The following is a 22,184-nucleotide window of genomic DNA, read 5'->3' as shown; positions in this document are numbered from 1 at the left end:
TTATCTTGCCCATATTCTGTAATGGTCAAGAATGTTATCAAGATATCCTTATCCTCTACTTTGTCTTCACCCTCTCTTCCTCTATCTCAGTTCATCTCTTCTGTCTTGCTAATTTACATATTCAGGTGCATGTGTTAGTTTTTATTCCTAAATCCTTTTTTTAATGTAGTGTGTGATTTATGAAGATTGTGAGCCTACCCGAGACACAAGCGGCTGTGATTAGACACCTTATCTTTAGAGGGGTTTCTTATTACACCAAAAAGCACCTCATTACACCACGTACATAATGACCCTTAAATTAAACTTTTTCTTTTTGTCCTTTTTTTTCCCCAGACAGCAATAATTTTCACAAACCCGGTTGAGTTTTTTCAGGGCAAAATAATATTTGTTTACAAGAATAATGTTTGTTTACGATGAAAACTCCACAGGGTACCTCTAATGTCATGGCTAGAAGATTGTTTTTATATTTTCAGTCACACCTTTTTTTCCGTTATTACAGTATGTAGTCTAATACTGCTGTGCTATTAATCACAGCAGCACTATTTCAAAAGCCAGAGGTTTAATGTAAATTTGTGAGCCTTGGATGTTTTTCTGCATATGCTCCTTGATGACTCATTCTGCCTCATTGCCTCTCATGGAAAACAGGTAACTGCATATATTATGTATGAATTTTCATAACTGGTTGACTGCTCATGTAATGGAGGATGTTGAAACTATTGCTGATACCTTAGTTGGACTATAAGTTGTTCACGATCATCTAGAGGTTTGGTCAAGTTTGCATTTGCTCTAATACCACTTATAGTGAAGCTGAGATTTTAACCATTTATCCATTACTTGTAGCTTTCTATTTCAACTCCTCTGCTAATGTGATAACTACTTTTCATGAAGTCCACATTAAATTAGGTAAAAGAGCTTTTATGTATTCTGCACCCTCTGCCTGCAACCTTCTGCAACTTGATCTTAAATGGCAAAATTTGGTTTCTCTTTGTGAATTCAGATCATTGCAGCACAATCTGTCTGCTCTCTCATCTGGCTGCCACTGTTTTGGGGTATTTTAAAATCGATATGTGTTAGTTGCATTGATTCATTGTTTTAGATTAGTCCTATTTGTTTTATTTCACTTATTTGGGATCTAGACATCTACTGGATTGTTTAAGGAGTCCTAAGATAGTTTTGGTTGAAATATTTTATGATTGTATTGGATATCATTTTATGTGTTTCTGTGTTCATGCGTTGTAGTGTTTCACTCTAAAATTGTGATGTACTTTAACACATATTTTGTGTTGTTTGTTTTATGTTGTTGGGAGGCATCTCCTAATATATTAAATACTAAAGATATACTATACGAAAGATCAACCTTTATTCAATTTACAATCCTGTTTGTGTTAATATGCTTCTTAAAGACAAATATGTGGATATGTATCTATATTTTTTTTATTCATTGACATTTTTAATTAATTGACTGAGCTTCTCCACAATCTCTCCACAAACCCCCTGGCAACTACAGAAGTACCCTCTAGGGTATGACGAGCCTACCCCTAATTGGGAATCACTGGTTTGGGGGCTAGTGGTTGTTACTGGAACTGTTTAAATCTGCACAGAGGAAATGAATAAGAAACACATAGAAAAAGGCTCCAAGCTCATTAATCATCAATGCTCTTTGGGCAAGGCACTTAACCCCTACGCAATTTTTACATGGTAAAAAAAAAAATCACTAAAATGAAAACAAAAACAAAAAATGAGACAAGAAACAAAGATGAAAAAAGCTGACATTCCCTCCATGTCTTGACTCATTTTGTTTGGTGGTGATGATTCCTGTAGATAGCTGGAGATAACAGGATATTTTGGAGAGCAAATTTCAGATATAGCACTTAAATCAACAAAATGTCAGGTTTTGGTATCATGTCCTGCAGAATCTAAAAGCAAGGGCTTATTTCTAGTCTCATTATTCTACACTAACTCAACAATTCTAAAGAGCAAATCAATTTTGCTTGTGCTCTAGCAATTACAACTTGTAGCATCCATGGTTTGGCAGTGAGGAATAATGTAATTGTGCTTGCAGTAGAAAGTCCTTCTGATTGGTCTGAACTTTTCTTCAGTGGGGCAAGAATCTATGAGGAGAGAGTAAAGCTCAGTGCATAAACCCTAGTTGAAAAGAAGCAGCTCTTATGGCAGTGTGCTTCCTCCCTGTGCCAACAGTGGAGGTTGGCATTGAGAACAAAAACGTGGGGCAGTGGTAATGACTCCTTTAGGGACAAAATGTGGGGACACATGCATAAAAAGAAAAAGATGTACAGATTATCCACTAAAACCTCAACAGTCAGTCGAGGTTAAGGAATATATTGACTAACTACAGCATTTCTTTCTTTATCTGTCAGATTTCATTGTCACTATATTTATCATTGTTATCATTATGGCTCAGTCTATAATGGAAGAGCTACAGAACAAGTGGATGTAATATGCTCAAGCCTGGGGTTTTTCTGGAAAATCTTATGAACTGAAGTCTTGAACTGAATAAAACAGACCAAGTTGAGACAAGGTTATAACTCAAAAAAGTACAAATTACAACATGTTGTTATGACAAAATCTCGAAGACAGCGCTGAGTGTCGCAGAGTATTTATTGTCCCTGGTGGTAGAAGCTTGAGTACACGGCTTACAGAATATTTTATCCTGTTTGAAATGTTGCAGAATGCAAGAAGGGCTGTAAACCTGCTAAATATCATTTGTGATGTTTGAATTTATTTACCTGACTGATCACAGCTTTCGCCATCTCTCTCCATCTGTCTGATTCCCTCCATCTTTCCCTCATCTCTCACTGTCATCCCCTGCTTTCATATCTCACAATTGTCTCTTCACTTCATTGCTCTTCATCTACCTGCATGTCATCTCTCTTCCAGTCCACCCCTCTGCATCTCTCCATCTTTTCCTCCATCTTTTTCACTCCATTTATATGTATTTCAACATATATTTTTTTCATATCCCCCCTTTTCCATCATTTTTCCATCGTGTTAAATCTCTGCCCATATCTGTCTTACTCCATCTATCATCCCTCAACCCACTCTCTCTATTTTAATCGTTACATCTCTGCATCCACCTCTCTCTATCATTTCTCTTCATCTGTTTATTCCTCCTATTTTCTCTCACCTTTCTAATGGTGCCTTTTCTCTCTCCATCTTGTCTGCAGCTGGTATTGTTCGGAAAAAGCAGTGGTGTGAGATGGTGCCGTGTTTGGAGGACGAAGGCTGTGACCTGTTAGTCAATAAATCTGGCTGGACCTGTACACAGCCCGGAGGCCGAGTCAAAACCACCACGGTGAGTTCAGGCTCTCGTTTAGCCCCCCAGGTTACACAAACACTCACAAACTAGTCGGTGTGTGCAAAATGTGTCTACACCTACTGCAACAGGGGCACTGAAAACAACATGACTATGAGCTATAAATGAAGCATTTGCATAAAAAATCAATTGCGATGTAAATACAAACTGCAAATTAAACAGAAATGATTTAACAGTTTTGTTCACCAAACATGACTGTTTAGTGACCATTTTAACAAGCTGAATCATTGCACAATATAATGAAATATTGTTGAGGACTAGTTCCCCTTAAAATTCTGATCTGGGTATATATACAGCATTTTACATAGTATGAGAGCCTGTTTTAAATCACTGTTTCTTGGCTACAGTTTGACTTATTTGTTTTTATTTGTTTTACTCTCAAACAGTTTCATATTTGACAGTGTAAAAAGTGCAGTTAGTTAGAATTGCATAAGTAACTTAATAGTAACTTATAATAAATAATAGTAATCAATTAGTTGTTTGGTCTATAAAATGTTATAAACTGGTGAAAAATGTTGATCACTGTTTCCCAAAGCCCAAGGTGTAGCTTCAAATGTCTTGTTTTGTCCTGACAAATAGTCCATAACCCAAAAATATTCAGTCTACAATCATAGAGGACTAAAGACACTGGAAAGTATTCACATATAAGAAGCGTCAACGAGAGAATTTTTAGGCATTGAACATGACTCAGGGTGTTTTTCTACTGCAAGCTAACTTGGTCTGGTATGACCAGTAGCTTATGGTGGCTAATGTTAGCTAACATTAGCAAACGTTAGATGGATATTGCTATTCTAAGTCAGATTGCTTACTTTGTCATTATTCTGTTTGTGTGCTAGCTGTTAAACTATATTTTAGCATGTGGCAGGTAGATGTCACTGCTTTTATCACAAATGTAAAACAAGGAGTAAATACACTTTACCTCACCAGGAGACATATTTGTTGTTTCCTGCTTGTGGTCCCATTTCACTCACTCACAGTAAGGTCACCTAATGATGTAGATGTCTTTAAACAAAGCAGTATTAATTGATTTGATTGATTGATTTGGCCACTGGGGAGCAGCAGAACAAGCTGTAAAGTTGCTATGGCAAACAAGTTAGGAAACACTTATTTTCCTAACTTGTTGGTCACCACTATCTTCTTGGAAAATAACTCTTTGGCTGCCAGTTGCTCCACTATGTTAGTCTCTGACTTTGTCTTTCTATCGTTTGGCGCTAAACAGGTAGCATACAGTGGGTTTAGTCAGATGATAATTCTCTGTTGGTTTGTCACTGCTCATTCACATGATACAGCCATTTAATTTGGTAATATAAAAAAATATTTATTAGTGCAGCTTTAACCAGTTTACAGAATAGAATCTTTGGAAATTAAAGGAAATTCAATGTGCCAATATTTTGTAATCGCTACTTGTGGCCACAGTGACTGCTGTTCAGCAAATGTTGCACAGTCTCACTTTAATTAATAAACCACACAATATGGGAAATGTGTGAAATTTACATGGGGATACAAATTCTTGATTGGACCTTTAAGCACCATATCCAACTGTTGCCATATTACTGTACTGTGCCAGCTTGCACACTGTCAGCCACAAGTTCATTGCGAAAAACAGAAAACCCAGTTAAGTATTCACTTCACACGCACCCTGGAAATGCTTCTCCCCCCTCTTTGTTCATCTTCAGCTCATCTTCACAAACTCTATGCGGCTTGTTTACTTCCTCGTCGCCAGCAATTAGCTTGAATTAGGGACGCTCTTAATGTTAATGATCGCAGCAGATGGGGAGCCACTGCTTGTATTTTGCTAAGATGCCGCCCGTTCATTCACCCACCCGTCCTCCCCACCCTATCTCCAGCTCTCCAAGCATCCTCCTCTCCACTTCCTCCCCAACGCCCCCCTCCCTTCCCCACCTAACACACATCATACACCCTCCCACTGCTTTCACCCTGCCGTCCACTTTACAAGAGATGTAATCACTGTTGCTCTCCCGCCTGCTATGCGCAGTCTATACTGTAGCAATTAAAGAGGTTTCATTTGATGTTACACAACACACACACATACACACACACACACAACACAGCTGCCCTATCTGTGAATGTCAATGGGTGAACACTGAGGGCCGGTGGGGCTTCATTAATGCATCTGTCATGATTTAGTCATCAGCTGACTAACTTGTTTATGCCTTCCTGCTGAAAGACAAACAGACATACATACACACACATACATAGCAAATACACACACTGAATGCTGAACCCAGACAGTACGGTGTGTTATCAGTCAGCTGCTGCCCCTTTGCTCCTATTGTGTTGTGAGTCGTGCACAGTGCTTGAAGTGGAAACAAAGCAAGTGCCAGTACTCCCATTATTCACATTTTGGCGTGTGTATCTGCCAGTATCAGCAAATCATCAGTGTTATATTCTGAACTTCTACAGTGAACAAAAGATACTAGGAGATATTACTGATGTTCACAACATAAATTTATTTCATCAAGGGGACAAACATTTCAATTATAAGAGTAAAAAATAATTGACTATGTGCACTAGCTTTAGTGTGTGCCGACAGAGAAAAGCAGGTAGGTGGGAACTGGTGAGCATCATATAGTGCCTGCTGGATAATGCAGGTTATTTAAGGACATTATGAATCGCCCAAAGAACCTGATATGGAAAGGGCAGAAAAGAGTACAGGCCAGCAGTGTAGGCAGAAATCACAGTGTGGGTGGGCACAGAGAAAATCAGGTGGGCCTAACCCGTCCAAGACCTATCATAGACTACTATTAGGTTCTGAAACGTATATGTTAACCAAAATAGGCCAGTACAGCTATACTTGCCTGAAAGCACCACAGTTTAATCATACAAGCCTTATACATCATCAGAGGCACCAAGACAAACATTAACAGCACTGTGTAGCCCGGCACGGCGGTCACATATTCACACACACATACACACACACACACACACACACACACACACACACACACACACACAGCTGACAGATGCAACAGCATCATTAATCAAGCATATGGATAGAGGTACACCAGCACCAACATGCTCAGTAACGTTAAAAATGACACCTGAACATAGCCTTGCATGGCAGCCACATAAACCACACACATGCACACACACACATACACACACACACAGATGGCAGGCGCAGCAACATCAGCATAAAATCCAATTGTACACCCAATAAAAACTATACCCAATAAAAAATAATATTGAAAGAGGCAATAGGCTGCTGCAGTCCAAAATTGTAAATTAGCTTACTTTTGATGATTACAGCAGGAGACGACGGGGCTTATTGGTGTTGAACACTCAAATTATTTCATTATAGTCCAAAGCTTCAGTCAGTTCTCTTTTAAAGGAGAGCAGGGAGAAAGAGTTCAGTCTGTATGTCATCAGCGATGCCCTGATGCCAGTTTTTATCCAACTGACAGTTAAACAGAGTCTTTCAACAGCACAGCTTGTTGCTGCTGCAGACGGGGAAAGAGCTGAATTAGCAGCCATGTATGTGTTGTTACTTGGAGAGGAGAAACCTGGTGCAGTAGTAGTCCCTTCCTCCTGGTCCACACGATGTCTTTTTGTGACAAACTTAAGCAAACTGCTCTGTTTTGCAATGGTTTTTATCTTAACATATATTAAAAGCAGCTAGCTAGCAAAAAGTAAGCTTCTGCGCAATGCGCGAGCTGTATACTGAGTAAAAGAGGACAAGCTGCTCACAATCTGGCATTTGCAAAATGCACTGCCACTCAAAAAATCTGACCTATCATCATCGTCCGGTAAACAAGAATCAAGAAACAAGAATTTTTATATTTTTATTGGTTGTGTAGTCACGTTTGAAACAGTATTCATTGACTGCTATTCACTGAATTATCCAGCTAAAAAGGAAGCCTTCACCTACAGCTACGCACCAGATAGGCAGCTTGTGAGAAGTGCCAATGCACAAGATAAAATCACAGTACACCAAAAAGTAAAATGTAGAAGTGCCATTACTGCGTATCAGTGAGTGCCGGACCACTTCGAGCACTGGTCGTGCACGTCCCTCAGTGCCCTGACACAAACCTGAACGTACCTGGCTGTAGAGACTGAGGTGACAGCTGTAACATGTTCCACCTACAGTGTAATTTGTTATCTGGGCAGGCAGATAGCCCACACACACAGTCATAGGCAACATAAAGCTGGATCCATGTATTATATTTGACAGATAGGAGCCAGTGTCTGTGCATCACAGGAAGCAGGGGTGTTGAGTATGCAAATGCAATGGTCACTGAGTGTTCAAAGGCTAATAGATCCAGTGCACGAGCATTCTTATGTGTGTGTTAACATGCTCTCGCTGATGTCTGTTGGTGCGTGTCCCCAACTATTTGCATATTCATAACTGTGAATATGTGTCCCCACTTCTCTGCAAAGGGTTGCTTTGTACGCTTTGGCCTACTTGTACATTTCATATCCTGCTTAGGATGTCAGTCAATGTACCTCTCATCGGCTTATGCTGACAATATGTGGGACGTGACAGGTATTTCTTGCTTGCTTCATTGGCTACTTTAAGCTTGGTGACAGCTAGTCAAATGGCTGGACAGCTATGTGCATTCATCTGTGCCAGTCAGTGTGTGTGTGTGTGTGTGTGTGTGCGTATTTAAGCAGCTTTCACTGTCAAGGATTCTAATAACTGGCAACAAGCAGACCCGGGTCATTGTTTAAAAATTCTTCTAAAAATATTAATCTATGTGATGGATGGTCTTGCCTAATGTGACTGCTCCCTTTAATCTTGGGCAAGTTGAGGAGTATCAGGAAGATTTAAGACATTACTTCACAACCATGCATGTAACCTAGAATTGCCTAAAATGCATTAAAGGTTAAGGCCGATTCGGGGGGCTGCATCATTCTCCAAAGCAAAAATTACATAAATCTCTTGTTATCTGCGGACTCGAGGGAGAATCACGGACAAAAGCAAAACAAACAATTTACCCCTCACCCTCCCTCTGGTTAATTTTGAACAAATGGCCCCTTCCCTAAGGCTTTTCAAGGTTACGTCCAAACTGCAGTCACCCCAATATTGCCTAAGGTTGACTGTTGGCAGTGCACAGTCCAATGAACATGTCCGACCTGTCTGTCAGGTGTTTGTGTGAAAACATCAATGCAGACAAACAGACATATCCCCAGTGGCATTTGACTAAGCCAAGTCAATCTGACTCAGCCCCACAGCCCCATAAAGGGCTATTTTGGACAAATGTCAGGAGGCAGTTTGCATGTATTGGTCAAATGTTTGAGAGTTTGTGTTTTCTCTGTCAAACAGAGTAGGATTGTTGTTCAGGATGACACCACTGACCTCTTCTCTACCTTCTGTTTTAGCTGCCAGCATGGCTCAGTATAAGTTGAGAGGCAGATCAGATGAATGCTGCGCGTCTTCCGTTAACCTAAGCAATGTCATTCATTTCAGCAGTAACTATTTGATGTGCCTCTGTTTAAAAATAACTTCCTCGCATACTTGTTTTCTCTGTTTGACTCCTTTTCAGACTTTTCCTCTTTTTACTTTCACTCACTATTTTGCGCTTCTTTTTTCTCCCTCCTTATCTCTCACTTTTCTCTCCTCTTCTGTGTCCCCCTCCCATCCTCACGCCACACTACACATTTATCTTAGTCTGACCCTGCTTTGAAGAGTACATGTTGTCCCTGTCAATAAAAAAATGCAATATGGATTTTTCTAAGCCTAACTCCAGAAGAAACATATGAAGATTGATATGTACATTGCTTATTACTGACAGTGACAGTGATGTTTTGAGCGAGGTTACTTTTATTAGCAGCGCTCAACGACTGCAGCTGAAAAGGACAAATATCAAATAGAGGTACACTTGTGAATGTTACAGCTATAGTACATAATTTATAACAGTAACAAGAGTCCCGCTGATAGAGTGACAAGTTTCTCCTCTACAGGACTGACCTAACAGAAAATGGAATTCCTTACATGAACCATATCTCTGAGACTGTGAATGAGCTCCTTGAGTTCACTTAACTGTATTAATAAAACATTAAAATGCACATGGACACTCAAGTGTATGTACATCAGTCACCACTTTATTTTCTTTCTGTTTTATCTGAGGACATAAAACTGGATGCCTGCCAAAACGTGTGACGTATAGGAACACGTGAACATAAAAATGATGAATAATCACTTGCATACATAGCAGCCAGAAAGATCTGTCAAAACATAAGTGATGTTAGCAAATGAGAATATTCCAAGTTACATTAAGCTGACTGCTAACTGTACAATATGTTCAAATGTTCTGCAGCGTAGTTTGTAGCACAAATAAAAATGAGAAAAAAACAAAACTAAGAGTCTAAAGCAGTGGTTCTCAACCTTTTTTGGGCCAGCGCCCCCCTATCCATTATCCAGGTCCTTTACTGCCCCCTATCAATTCAAATGTAGGCTAATTACCCTCCCTCAATATTGATGTTGGTTATTATTCTGTGTTATATCATTTAAAAAAAGCACATAAACAGATTTGTTTAACAGTTGGAATATCATTATCATTAGTTTCCCAGGAAGCGAAAAAGCCATGTGAATAGAAATTATATTTATGAGTGTTAAACAAATGCAACGATTAGAAATTTGACATTCAAACTTTAATTAGGTCTTGTTATTGATCACAAACAGTAGACAATCAGAAAGCGGTAATTTGGTGCCAGTGCCAAACAAGGAGCATTCTTATTAATTGTTCCAACGGAAAACAAGAGCAGCCTACCAAGGAAAAAGTCTGAGGCTACTGGAAAAAAAGCAGAAGGATATGTATCCATAGCTAAGGTATTCAATAGAGTACTGGCGGCATTTTTCTTGTTCTGCGCCATTTTGCTGATATGATTGTTGTTGTTTTATGATGCTGTCCAGTTGATTAAATTATCGTACCTATAGCAGTCAAATAAAATAATCACTTCAAGGGCCCACAGGGGTTTTAGTTGGCAGGTTTGGGCGTCTCTCCCAAGAAAATATTATGTTATTTGGCTAAAAACTATGCATTTCCACATAATTTTGGACTATATTAATTACAATATTTATTTTTAAAAAACACACTGTGTGCCATAAAAAATAATAATAACAAAATATTGGTAAAACAGTGAATGGATTTGAACAGCGATTTTCTCATCCTCCCATAGTCAGGCTGTAGTCACTAGCCAGCTGTAGGGATGGTATGGTTAAAATTTTATCTTTATCTTATCTTTATCTTATCCAAAGGCCAACATTTTACTCTAATCCGTTAATTACTAAACAAATGTTTTGGTTTGTTTAGTAATTAAAAAAAAAAAATCAATTCAGAACAGGATTAGAATAGAGTTTTATTTTAAATATTTTTAGCAGCAACACTAATGTTTCCATCAGCAAAGTCAATATACATGTCCAATAATATCTCACTGGAAAGAAATAAAAAATGTCAGTAAAATATATTCCTGACATTAAAATACGGTGTCATACTGTGTCATTAGTCAGTATCAGTCCTTCCTCCTGTCCTCTGTCCTCCTCCTTCTGCTGCTGGTTGAGAAGAGGGGCTGGGTTGAGCCAGTAACTAAGTTTACAAGAACTTGCCAAATTTTAATATATCTTATAAACTAGGCTAAACACAAACACCGACAAACAGAGCAGAGGAGAGGACAGAGAAGCGAGCGCGACCATAAATGACAGCAAAACACAGTAGAGACTCAGCAGTTTCTCCGTGTCTACACAGAAAGCAAAGCATGTTTAGCAGAGCGGCATCAGCGAGAGCTCCTTGTGTCTACACATGAGGCGTTCAGGCACAGTATTGAGTGTAGGTCACCTGTGTTTTTGAAACACTCAGAGCCCAATACACAAGTAGTTACACACATAAAACTGATGAAAAAAGACTTGACAGTGCTGGGAAAAAACCCTGAAGTCTATGATTAAATTTAGAAAATGTGCATTTGAATGTAGGACTAAATTTGAATTAAAACACACATACAAACGCCCCTCAAGAACACGTCAAAGCCCCTCTTTCAAAATTATTGCTTCCAGTACCCCCCCATGTTCTCTAAATGTTCCCCTGGGGGACAGTACTGCCCCCGTAGTTAGTGAGGAGTATTGGAGTACTAGAGTTACAGCTTATTTTAACACACATTTAAGTAGATATGACTCATATGCAAATACAGTATATGCTCTGTGATACACTTAGACTAGACATGTACTTTATTGGTTATACACACACAGCATCCTGCTTCATTTATAGTTGATTGAAAGTACTGTTGTAGCCGTAGAAAAAAAATGGCATCAGCACGCAACTTCCTATTTCTGTTTGCGAAGAATAAATCTGTTCTGGTCTGACAGGAAAAAGTTGTGGAATTAAAACACTGTTAGAATTCACACGAAAATAATTTCAGCGCCATGCACTGTTCGAATTATATGACACAACCATGTTTTTAATGGTCTCCTAATGTGGGGGCATTAATAGATGTAACAAGATGATATTTATATATATTGCCTACCACTGCTATAGTACAAGACCAATGTTCACAACACATGGCAAGTAACGGTCACAGCATCCTGACAACAAAATATCAATCACCAGATAAAAGTAAACCTTAAGGCAGCAACTAGGGTTAATTTCCAACTCTCAAAATACTCTAATCCCTCTATGACGCTAAATGATTTAAATATACATTTTATCACAGTTACCACAGTCAAATGCTGCCTTTGCTGCCTTTCCAAAAGCTCTCTCTTTTTGCAAAGCGATATGCAGTCTCAGCAGTCATCTCCCATACCTCCTTCTTTCAGTGAAAGGCTTGCTGTTGTCTCTCTCCAGAGAGGAGGATGCTCTTCGTTGTGCCCTCCACCATTTTAGACTGTCAGATGAAACGGCGCAAGGAGCTATCTCTCTCTGCATGCGCCGACGCGGGGAGCTAGGCGAGAAAGAGGCAGAGTGAGTGCGCCATTAGAGGAGAAAAGCAAAATCACCTCAGGTTATCTGACGGCTTTTGTGACAGCCTGATAAGACAACCAATTCAAAACAGAGCCAGAAAAGCAGTGTGAGAGAAGAAAAGAACAGAGTGACTGAAAGAAAGAAAAAAGAGATTGGAGTCAGTGAGACGAATGGTAGCGTAAAACATTATTTAAGTCATTTTCAGTTGCTGCACATCAGGCAGTGACTCTTGTTGTTAAGCCTTTCGGTGCCTGTTAAATTTGAGGAAAAGGACACTCCTTTCAAAAGTCATTTTTCTTTCACTAAGTTATAATTGCATAAAATCCAACAGCAGGAAAAAACTGTTGAGACTTTTTTGACAGCTGCTACGTTCTTCACGGAGCCCTGAATAGAGTACACAATGCTTCAGCCAGTGTTTCCAAATGATCAACACACAGCAAGTCTAAAAAGATCATTTGTTATCCTGAAATTCAATCAAAAGCATTCTACTTCTCATTGAGTACTGCGCATTTCACACGTAATGATACAACATCATTATTGGCATTTTCAGACATTACAGGAAACAGTAACTCAAAATGAGGAAAACAGTCCCAGAATAACTGAAATGAAGAGAAGAAAATCCTTAAATGTCTAACTAGGTCTTAATCATACGTTCCATTAGGTTGGTCCTGATTGGGAATTTAGGCTGTGAACAGAGTGCTATGAGCAGAAGTGGCACCTACTGAGAGAAAGACTGTGATTACTGTAATCAAGACTTTTTCACTGCGGAGAGGAGAGGAGAGGAGAGGAGAGGAGAGGAGAGGAGAGGAGAGGAGAGGAGAGGAGAGGAGAGGAGAGGAGAGGAGAGGAGAGGAGAGGAGAGGAGAGGAGAGGAGAGGAGAGGATGGAAAAAGGAGAATTGAGAGTAGAGAAGGAACAGTCCATACCTCTGTAAGCAGGGAACGAATGAGGAAATATGTTTGAGCATGAGTATAATGTTTCATAATATGAGCTCATGTGTATGCATATGCATATTTTATACACTCTGGGGGTGTGGAAGAGGGTAAGAGTCCTCATACTGTATGTGTATTCATGTATATGCATGTAGTTAAAGGCTGTTTTCATCCTCACACAAACAGCCTTTTTCTACAAAGGGTGCCATTTACAGAAGACAATCCCCTGGCCAGTCTGCATCTCCCTGCAAGCTTGGAGAGTATTTACGCATTTATACATCTGCCAGTGACAGCATGTGTTCGGCCGAGTATGAAAAAGCTCTTTCGATCGGGGTTTGTAAGCAAGTGCTGAGGGCCTCCCTCCCCATCCCCTCCATCACTTTCTCTCTGTTTCTTCCTCTCCGTCTCTCTGCGGATCCAGCTCCGGCTGGGCCTGATGGGATCCCCCAACACCCCACCATCACTGCGTCCCCCCCTGTGGTTCTGGGTCAGTACCGACCTTGGTAATTGATCCCTCTGGGCCCTCCAGGCATATCCAACAGTGGGTTGAACAGAATCACTGCTAAGAAGACAGCTGCTTGGCCACCCCAGACAGGCCGAGAGACAAGGAGAAAGAGACCCTGTTGCTGCTTACCATTAGCTCTGTCTGCCAGCTTCCTTCTAGAGGGAGCCAAGTCAGCATAACCTCACTGCGTGGAAAATACCAAGTCCTCCATTTTGGGAACCTGGGGAAGATATTGGGGCTGTTAACAGAGAGGGGGCAAGAGGGACAGACAAAAATAATCTTTCTTATCAACAGCCCAAGAATTTGTGGGATCGATCTGCTAAGTGAGCATTATTGCTTAAGCCCACAGCCTCCACTGGCCTATGAAGTCCCTGAGTCCCTGCCTGTATTTCAGCCAAAGTGTCAGCACTGCCCATTTTCAGAGTTTGTCATTTTCATTTGGCCAAAAAAGGTAAAAGGATTTCATAAAGCAGGAAATCTTTGCTGGCGTGTGCTCGCACTGTAAGCAGCTGCAGATTCATTCGAACAAGCAGACAACCACAAATTCAAGGACAAAACATTTGCACAGTCATTCACACAAGAGTAAATAAAGGATATTTTTGCTGTACTGGGAAAAAACATGTATCTATTTTTAAACCAATTTAAAATCCTATTTTGCACAATAGGTTTTAAAATGGTTTATTTATTTATTTTAAGAATTAGGAAGAAATTATCAATCCATATATCAACAGTGAATCTTTTTGTTTATGTAAGAAAAAATCTAAATCATCAAATACAGATATACATAATATTTAAGGACTAAGCCATGTTAGTGGTTTGTTTTGGCATCTGATAATCCTTGAAATGCATTCATCTGTTACTCCAACTGGACTTCCTAGACTATATTTCATTATCTCATCAATGCCTTAAACCAGAGGTTCCCAACTACAATACTGCAGATGTATAACTTCATAGGCTATCATAGGCTATTTTTGCTGTAATGATCATAAACTTGGTGCAGTCTGTGCTGTTTTTTCTGTATTACTTTCTGTCATGCCATGCCCCTAATAACAACACACTGATGTGTAATTAAAGTGGGTCATTTAGCAGGTAACCAGTCTGTCGCATCATGAAATACATGTAAAAGATGAAATGTGTGAGGTCTCTGTCTGAGTGTTGCTAACAATCTGTCTGTCTTTTTTAATTACAAGGAAATACAGAGAAAGTACATGTTGGTTTCTGTTTAGTCTCTTTTTCATGCTTTTTTTTAAATCTCTCTCTTTCTCTCATGCAAGCTGTCTTGAGATGTGATGAAAAATAGAGAGATATCATGCCTAAATTTTATTTCACATTACTGCTTAACAAGTCTGTAAAAATCAATAAAAAACCACAAGGCTTGCTTCCAAGTGAATCAGACCCTGTTTTACTCCCACACGTCTATATTTAACATTATACGCAAGGAACAGTTTCCTTGTGATGAACACAAGCACAGAACAGCTCACCAGGTTTGCGCAAATCCAAAAAAAGGACATTTTCAAGACACCTTCACAAGACAAAACTGAAAGTGGTGGTTGTGGTGGAGATGGTGTCACTGTGTCTGAATCTGGGAGAACAAAAACATAAATAAATACTGCATCCTCATTTTGAGCTTGATAACCATACCGCCTTGCCCTCTCCCTCTCCTACTCCCCGTCTCCTCTCCCTCTCTCCCCTCAGGCTCTATGACGCGACAAGAGTCCCCCTCGACACTCTTGCACTATGGAGAGCATTGATGACCCCTTGACAGACAGCCAAAATCCATCTACCACCACCACCACTACCCTACTACCACCACCACCATCACAACAGGTCCACCCAAACCCTGGTCCCGCAAAGGCAGGAAGCAACACAAGCAGCTACAGATCACCATGGGCCTCATGGAGGCAGCAAGGTACAAAAAAAAAAAAAAGCCCCCTCAAAAATACCTTTGATTTGTGACTGTAGTTCTTGAAGTGAAGCTTGTTTTGCACAGGGCCTGAAAAAGGAGATCAGTCGTGTTATATGTGTGTTATTCATAGCCAAATGTCGGTCTTAATAAAGCTTTTGGATTTAAAAAAAAGCATAAAAGTGGAAATATACTGTATCCCAATGGTCATCGTATTCACCATGAGCCTGCATATATACTGCACATATGCAATTTCTCCAAAATCAATATTCTTAATTTGTGAGACTTGATAAATAGAGTAATTACATTTCTCTCTTCTATTACTGTTTTTTTTATTTTTTCAGAGTCTGGTCGTTACAACCAATATTATGGTTTTATTAGATCACAAAGACATCATTCCCTAGCTTTAGCAGAACATGCAAAACAAGAGGAATCACAGACACAAACGCAAGCGCACATAAATCCAGATACAATTTAAACAACCGTCTGCTTGTTTGATATCTTTATTTGACTCCCTCATTTTTCCATAAGCCTGCCAGCTCCCAAGTGTGTGTTTAAACACAAAAAATCCATGTGTGCAGAAATACCAGTAAAACCCATCAGTGTATTTTTTCAGCTTGTTTTTGGTCTGTTTTTATTGGCATGCCTTGTATATTGTCTTTAAAGTATTGTGTCAGATGGCGTCTCGGAGCTCAAATAAAACAAGGGCGCCAGACAGACTCTGATATTAATGCGTGTGATCGGGAAATAGAGAGTAGCAATGTAGTAAATTTAACGTACAGTGCAATAAAAGGGATGAGGCCAAAGTCATAAAAATGCCCAGTCTCATAGAGTTGCTGAAAACCAGGCTCTTCTGTCGGTCAATATTGTCAGCATTTATGGCCCATGTTATGATTTGCTTTCGAGAAAAAAATCTGATCTTGCTGCTTTTCAATCCAGACAGCAAGTCCTCAGCAGATTTAAAACTATAAATAGACACAAGATGGAATGCATGCTCTGTACTCAGATACTTGCACAGTGCATCATATAGAGGATTGTTGTCTGTCTACTAACAGAGAAGGCTCTCTAAGATTGGATTTAAACATTTGATCCCATAATATACAATGTAAAGGAAGACAATGCCATATTGCCTGTAGCAGCCTGTCCTCACAAGAAAAATGACAGTATGGGTCTAAAATTCAGGCTGGCAAAAGCAACCTATAGTTGCATTTACACCATCTAGCGGCCGCAGTAATTATGACTCAGGGGAAGTGACGTAGTTAAGATGACGTCAATATTAGGTGACTTGATAAGGTGACTTAATAAGATGATTTTGCCCTGTTAGGAGGAGGCTGGTTGGGTGGATAGCTAGATAGATAGTAGACAGTGGACTTTGCTACAGGAGACCACCGTTCATTTCCCGTTTCCAACCATTTTTTAAAAAAACTTAACGTCATGGTGTTTACTGTTGCCATGACAATAAATAAACTTTAAGGAAGCATAATCCATGATTCAAGTGATCATTTTAACCCAAACCATGATCTTTCCCTAACCCTAACCAAGTGTTCTTTGTGCCTAAACCTAACCAGACCTTAACCACAAAATTGTCACACCATAAAACATCATTATTTTTTAACAGTGTAACAGTTTTGGAAAGCCAGAGTGCATTTCTACAGCCGCTCAATAGCATAAACATAACTACAGATCATTTTTGCCGGCCTGAATTTTAAGACCTATACTGTCGTTACGAGGATGTGTTTGCCTACAGGCATGTGATCTCATGCAGTTCCATGCGATACAGTGTATAAACACATATAATCTGTACATTAAAGTGTATCAAGGGACATGTTGGAAACATTTCAGGCAAGTTGTTTGCATCCAAAATAAATCAATGACATTTTGTTATTCCCTCCTGAAGCCACCGTGGTAGGAGTGCAATGTTAAAGATGTTCTAATGCTCCCTTTTGAGCATTCAAGTTCTGATCATATTGTAGAATGCAGATACTGAACTGTGTTTGCTTTGATGTTCTGAAGAAATGCAGTATGAAAGGGTTGATAATGACATAGCACCCCAGATAGCTTTGAACTCTCTCTTAATGTGGAATGGAGCCTAGTGTCTGGAGGCCTGTGCATACATGTTCATGTATTTTGATCTCCACATCTGCTTCAGGCATTATCCAGCTTCACAGCATGTAATGAGCGATTTCCCATCCCTTATTAACCTGTGGATCATTCCTAACCTACAAGTTCACTGATGAATATTCATTTAGCAGGCTATTGTGCAGCGTGCGTGCTCAGATAGAGAAAACATGCTTGAATACACATGACTTAACATTAAACAGCGAGGGCAGTAAAAAGTATTAGAAACAAGTATAGTGTCAAAAAAGTAGAAGCATTTTAGAATAACAGGTGAGCAAAAAAGGCTTTATTCCATCAGTGGATGTTTTAGCACCACCTTGCCATAGTTCAAGTGCAAAAAATATCCAATCATGCATCAGTTAATCAACTGCATAATTTTTAGATTTGAATTATTCACATCTATCATAGTGTTTAGAGAGGCAAAGTGGATCAATTTTCTTTCATACGTGCCCATTCACACGTTCACTCTGGGTCACCGCGCTGTGACATTTCGAGGGGAGTCAGCAAGAGTTCACACAAAGAGGAAATGTCAAGCCGGGGCCATATGTTCGAGCGAATGTGCTTTCAATCCTCTGACTCCCAGCTGGAGATTGTCTCCATATGTATTGTGAATATAGTTTTCTTTAGCTCCCACAGATGTAGCTGAGTTCATCCGCACTTGAATGCACGTGCAAAATATATGTAAAGGCCAACATGTGCGCACACGACTGCATCCTCATTTATAAATCAAAGCATTATACTCTCAGCTTCGCCTAGAGACAGGAAGCTCTATGTAATGTCCCTGAAATCCATTGTTTTCCTCATCCCCAGTTGAATGCTGCTGGGTATATATATCGATATGTATTGAGTGGATTGCCTGCTTGCTCCATAACAAGAGAAATCTGCACAAATTAGACATTAGTGCAGATGAATTGTGTCTATGTCTTTCCCTTCTGTTACTATGACACCTCCAGCATTCAAAAGTCTAATTCTCTTTCCGGTCTTGTTTGAACAGCCGCTGTATTCAAAGTTTGTCCATGTGTTGAATAGCCACAAGCAGCTCTGCATCACATTTTTCCTCAACTCTGCATTCCTCCTGCACGGGAATTTAAAATATTCTCTCGCCGTTATAAGATATAAAATAGAGTAATATGGTCGTTTCCTGATAAACCCAAGGTAATAATCACCTAGGGCCTGTGAATTTTATTCATAGGGCAAATTCATCTCATATTCATCTGACATCCGTTCCTCTTTTTTAATAGAAGGCTTGCATTTCCCTGAGATGAGATTTGTGTGTGAGATTTATGGGGAACCATTTGCCACAATGTGGGTGTGAGAAAAAAAAGAGAGGTATGCGACAGGGGAACATGGAGAGAATATAAGAAAATTACCATGGTAGACACAGACTATGGTAGCTTACATAAAACAAGACCATCTCTATACCCGCCATTTGCATTGCATTTCCCTTGAGATTTCAACAACTGTGTCTCTATGCAGTGATTCTGACCTCCTTCCATTTTATAGTTGGCTTCTTGACCATTCGGTGCCACTGTAATCTCAGTTTGCCCATTAGGGGGCACTGTGAGAGGTGTTTACACTGGGATGAACACCTGTTTGGGCAGCAGTCGCAGTCAAGCAGTTAACACAGGCATGCCCCTGTTTTAAACTGTTATACCTCTGGGTCATTTCATGCCCAGCTCCAACAAAACCACGATATTATCTCTATTAAACTCAAGCTCAGTGAGATCTTTATTATTCACAGAGCATCAGACATTGTCATCTTTGATACACGCTAGTACTCCATCCAACACCTGCCCCCTTTCATGGCAATTTGCACCCTGTGAAATCATCAAGAGTTCATTATTATGAATTAAGCTTCAGTGGCAATGCAGCAATCTTGGAAGGCATCGGCGCCTCTATCAAGTTGGCTGTGTGACTGGCGGGGGCCAGATGGCGAGGAGGCTTCCAGATTTGTCTTTCTGTTGTAGATTAATTGATTCTCGGTCTCTGCACTGTGAGACTCGCTTTGTTATTGGGTTACACCCGCTGAAGAATTCTAAATATTTGACTGGCAAAACACTTCATTTGACAGAGAGTAAGCTGTTGAGTTTTTAATTTTTCGCTTACGATGCTATCAGATTGCTGTAATTAACACTTCCATTTGGTAGGGAGCAGTGGGTTTGATGATTCTTCTAAAAAGCTGTATTTTAGGCATTTTCTTGCCAAGAGTCAGATGAGAAGATCTACACCACTTAGCTTAGCTTAGCATGGGAAACAGCTAGAGACTGTGCCCCGCCAAGGAATAATCCTGCACATAAACTTCCTGTAAACTTTTCATTTTTATACTTTGTTTTTTGTACAGATTAAACAAACAAACTAGAACATCTTAATTAGAGAGTTTTAGTCACCCTCAGACAGAGCAAGGCTAGCTGTTACTCCCCTGTTTCCAGTCTTTATGCTAAGCTAAGCTAACCATCTGCTGGCTGTATCTTCATATTTAGTGTATACAGACCTGAGAGTGGTATCTCCTCGTCTAACTCTTGGCAAGAAAGCAAATAAGCATTTAACAAAATGTCAATAACCTATTACTTTATACCTTAAAGGGGAGGACAGATACTCATTTATACTGCAAAGACAAAGTTTACCAAAGACTTAAGTAAATGTCACACTTCTGAAGATTTAAATAAAAAGATCTACTGTGCAGCTGCATGTAAGATTACAATAAATAATCATAATTTCATTAATATGATGAATTTCAAAACACAAAATGCTTATAATATGCTAGTATAAATAAAATGCATTAAAAATGACTTATTAAAATGTCTTTTTTACATAAATACACCAGAGAACCCTCACTAAGGAGCTGTGAGGAAAGTGACAATGACTGTGAACTAAAGCAATCCTCTCATGTTTGCTCTGTCCTTGTTGATTCACAGGTCTCATAACACAGCCAGAGACGGGAAAACCAGGGAGTGACTCTGACTGAGGGAGCGAGCTCTCCCCTGGACACTGGACAAACTACTCGCTGTAAAACACTTCCTATTTCCTGTGACCGGCTTCTTCCGGGTTTGTGACAGCTCCCTCCTGCTATCTGTCGTTGGGTCAACATATTGCGTCCCGCCTCCTCTCCACTCTATCTGCCTGCTCTGTGAAATTAGCAGTGCCTCCTCGTGCCATGGAGGATCGGACATCTTAAAAAAATCCCTTGAATGGTTTTTGCCTCATCGGAAGTTCTCTGTTTGGAGCTGCTAACTGCTTTGAATACAGGATTTCCCACATTTCTCTCTAGCCTCTAGAGCAGGAGTTCCAGAGCAAAAAAAACGGGATCATTACAGACCAGACCCTGTTGCTTCTCGGACCACCTCACGAGGCCGCAAACTGAACTGAGCGCTCTCTGCTGTGAATAGGCCTTCTGCTGGAGTAAACCTCCCATATTTTTATAGACCAAAGAGCAAAACAACAAATACGATCATTATGACAGAGTGGACCATCTGGCAAAGACACACAGAGACTTTGTACACTTGCTGCTTGTGTCGCCACCGACCAACGACTCCCCCCCTCCCCACAGAGACACGGTACACAGCGGACCGATGCAAACCGAACCTTGCGTCCGGTGGCGTATGTACCGAACACAATCGAAGGAGTACTTTTAAAACTTTCCAGACATTTTTTTCTCAGACTAAGCCCACCACTGTATTTTGGAACTGGAGATATAGGTACTACATACGTATAACTGTGTATCAAAAAAATATCTGATTTGCATTTTTCAGTAGCTACGGTTGGGACAGTGTGCATTGTTGGGTTGGTCATGGAGAAGGATTGCAAATCATATCAAAGAGATGATGAATATCTACAGAGAGTATAAATGCTGTCGAGCCTGAAAGGGAGTAAAGAAATGTCATTAAATGTATTTTGAAAGGCCCTAAAAAGTTATATATTTAACAGTTTTATATGTTGTACCTTTGTAGAGAAGCTTATTGGACTTAAAATGTGGTCACAATGGCAGTTAAGTAGGATGTGAACAAATGCTGTTGTTCTCATTACTGCTGGCTCGTAGTCCCAGGTTTTCTGTTCACACCTCAGTAGCCGCTTTCTTTTCATGGTCATCTACAAGTCACTGTCTATCAAAACCATTAATGGAAAAAAAAGGAAAGTGACACAATTTATTGAGGACTGATCTGCAGCCAACTGAACATTGTAAATCTATGGTAGTCAGTGGAAGCCATTGAAATCTGCTAATTTGCTATGATATTGTATTGTACACGGTGTGGAATACTGACTCATTTCCTCTCTATGGGTTTTTGATCTCTTAATTTATTTTTGTGCTTGTGTTTGTTCGCACAAATCTGGCCTCTCTTCCGGTGGCGATGAATACAACGAGGAGAGAGAGAGAACAAGGAAAGCAGAGGAAGCCTTGCCGAAGTATTAGAGTCATTTACATACATTTTTTATCATGAAATATTTTAAGAATAAATTAAATACATGAAAGAAACGTCCCCTG

The 22,184-nt window shown here is 39.8% G+C and overlaps 1 protein-coding gene and 1 long non-coding RNA gene across 2 annotated transcripts in view; one reads left to right on the top strand and one right to left on the bottom strand.

The window, feature by feature from the left end:
• Window positions 1–21,975, top strand: part of LOC122975088 (chemokine-like protein TAFA-5) — a 98,896-nt gene extending 76,921 nt beyond the window's left edge. Inside the window, exons 3-5 of the mRNA XM_044343288.1 lie at window positions 3,186–3,313; window positions 15,379–15,592; window positions 20,620–21,975. Of these exons, the coding sequence (XP_044199223.1) occupies window positions 3,186–3,313; window positions 15,379–15,387 (137 nt within the window). The 3' untranslated portion in view covers window positions 15,388–15,592; window positions 20,620–21,975. The remainder of the gene's footprint in view (window positions 1–3,185; window positions 3,314–15,378; window positions 15,593–20,619) is intronic.
• LOC122975090 lies at window positions 10,675–15,678 on the bottom strand. The gene is made up of 3 exons (XR_006400566.1): window positions 15,627–15,678; window positions 13,813–13,903; window positions 10,675–12,226 (listed from the first exon to the last, which is right to left on the bottom strand). It is a non-coding gene; the product is annotated as an uncharacterized LOC122975090 (long non-coding RNA).
• Window positions 21,976–22,184: the final 209 nt, after the last annotated feature.

The sequence above is a fragment of the Thunnus albacares genome, chromosome 23 (assembly GCF_914725855.1).
Source record: "Thunnus albacares chromosome 23, fThuAlb1.1, whole genome shotgun sequence".
In the NCBI taxonomy this organism is placed as follows: Eukaryota; Metazoa; Chordata; class Actinopteri; order Scombriformes; family Scombridae; genus Thunnus; species Thunnus albacares.
Note: the sequence above shows the minus strand (reverse complement) of the source record. Positions and strands in the feature narration are given on the sequence as shown.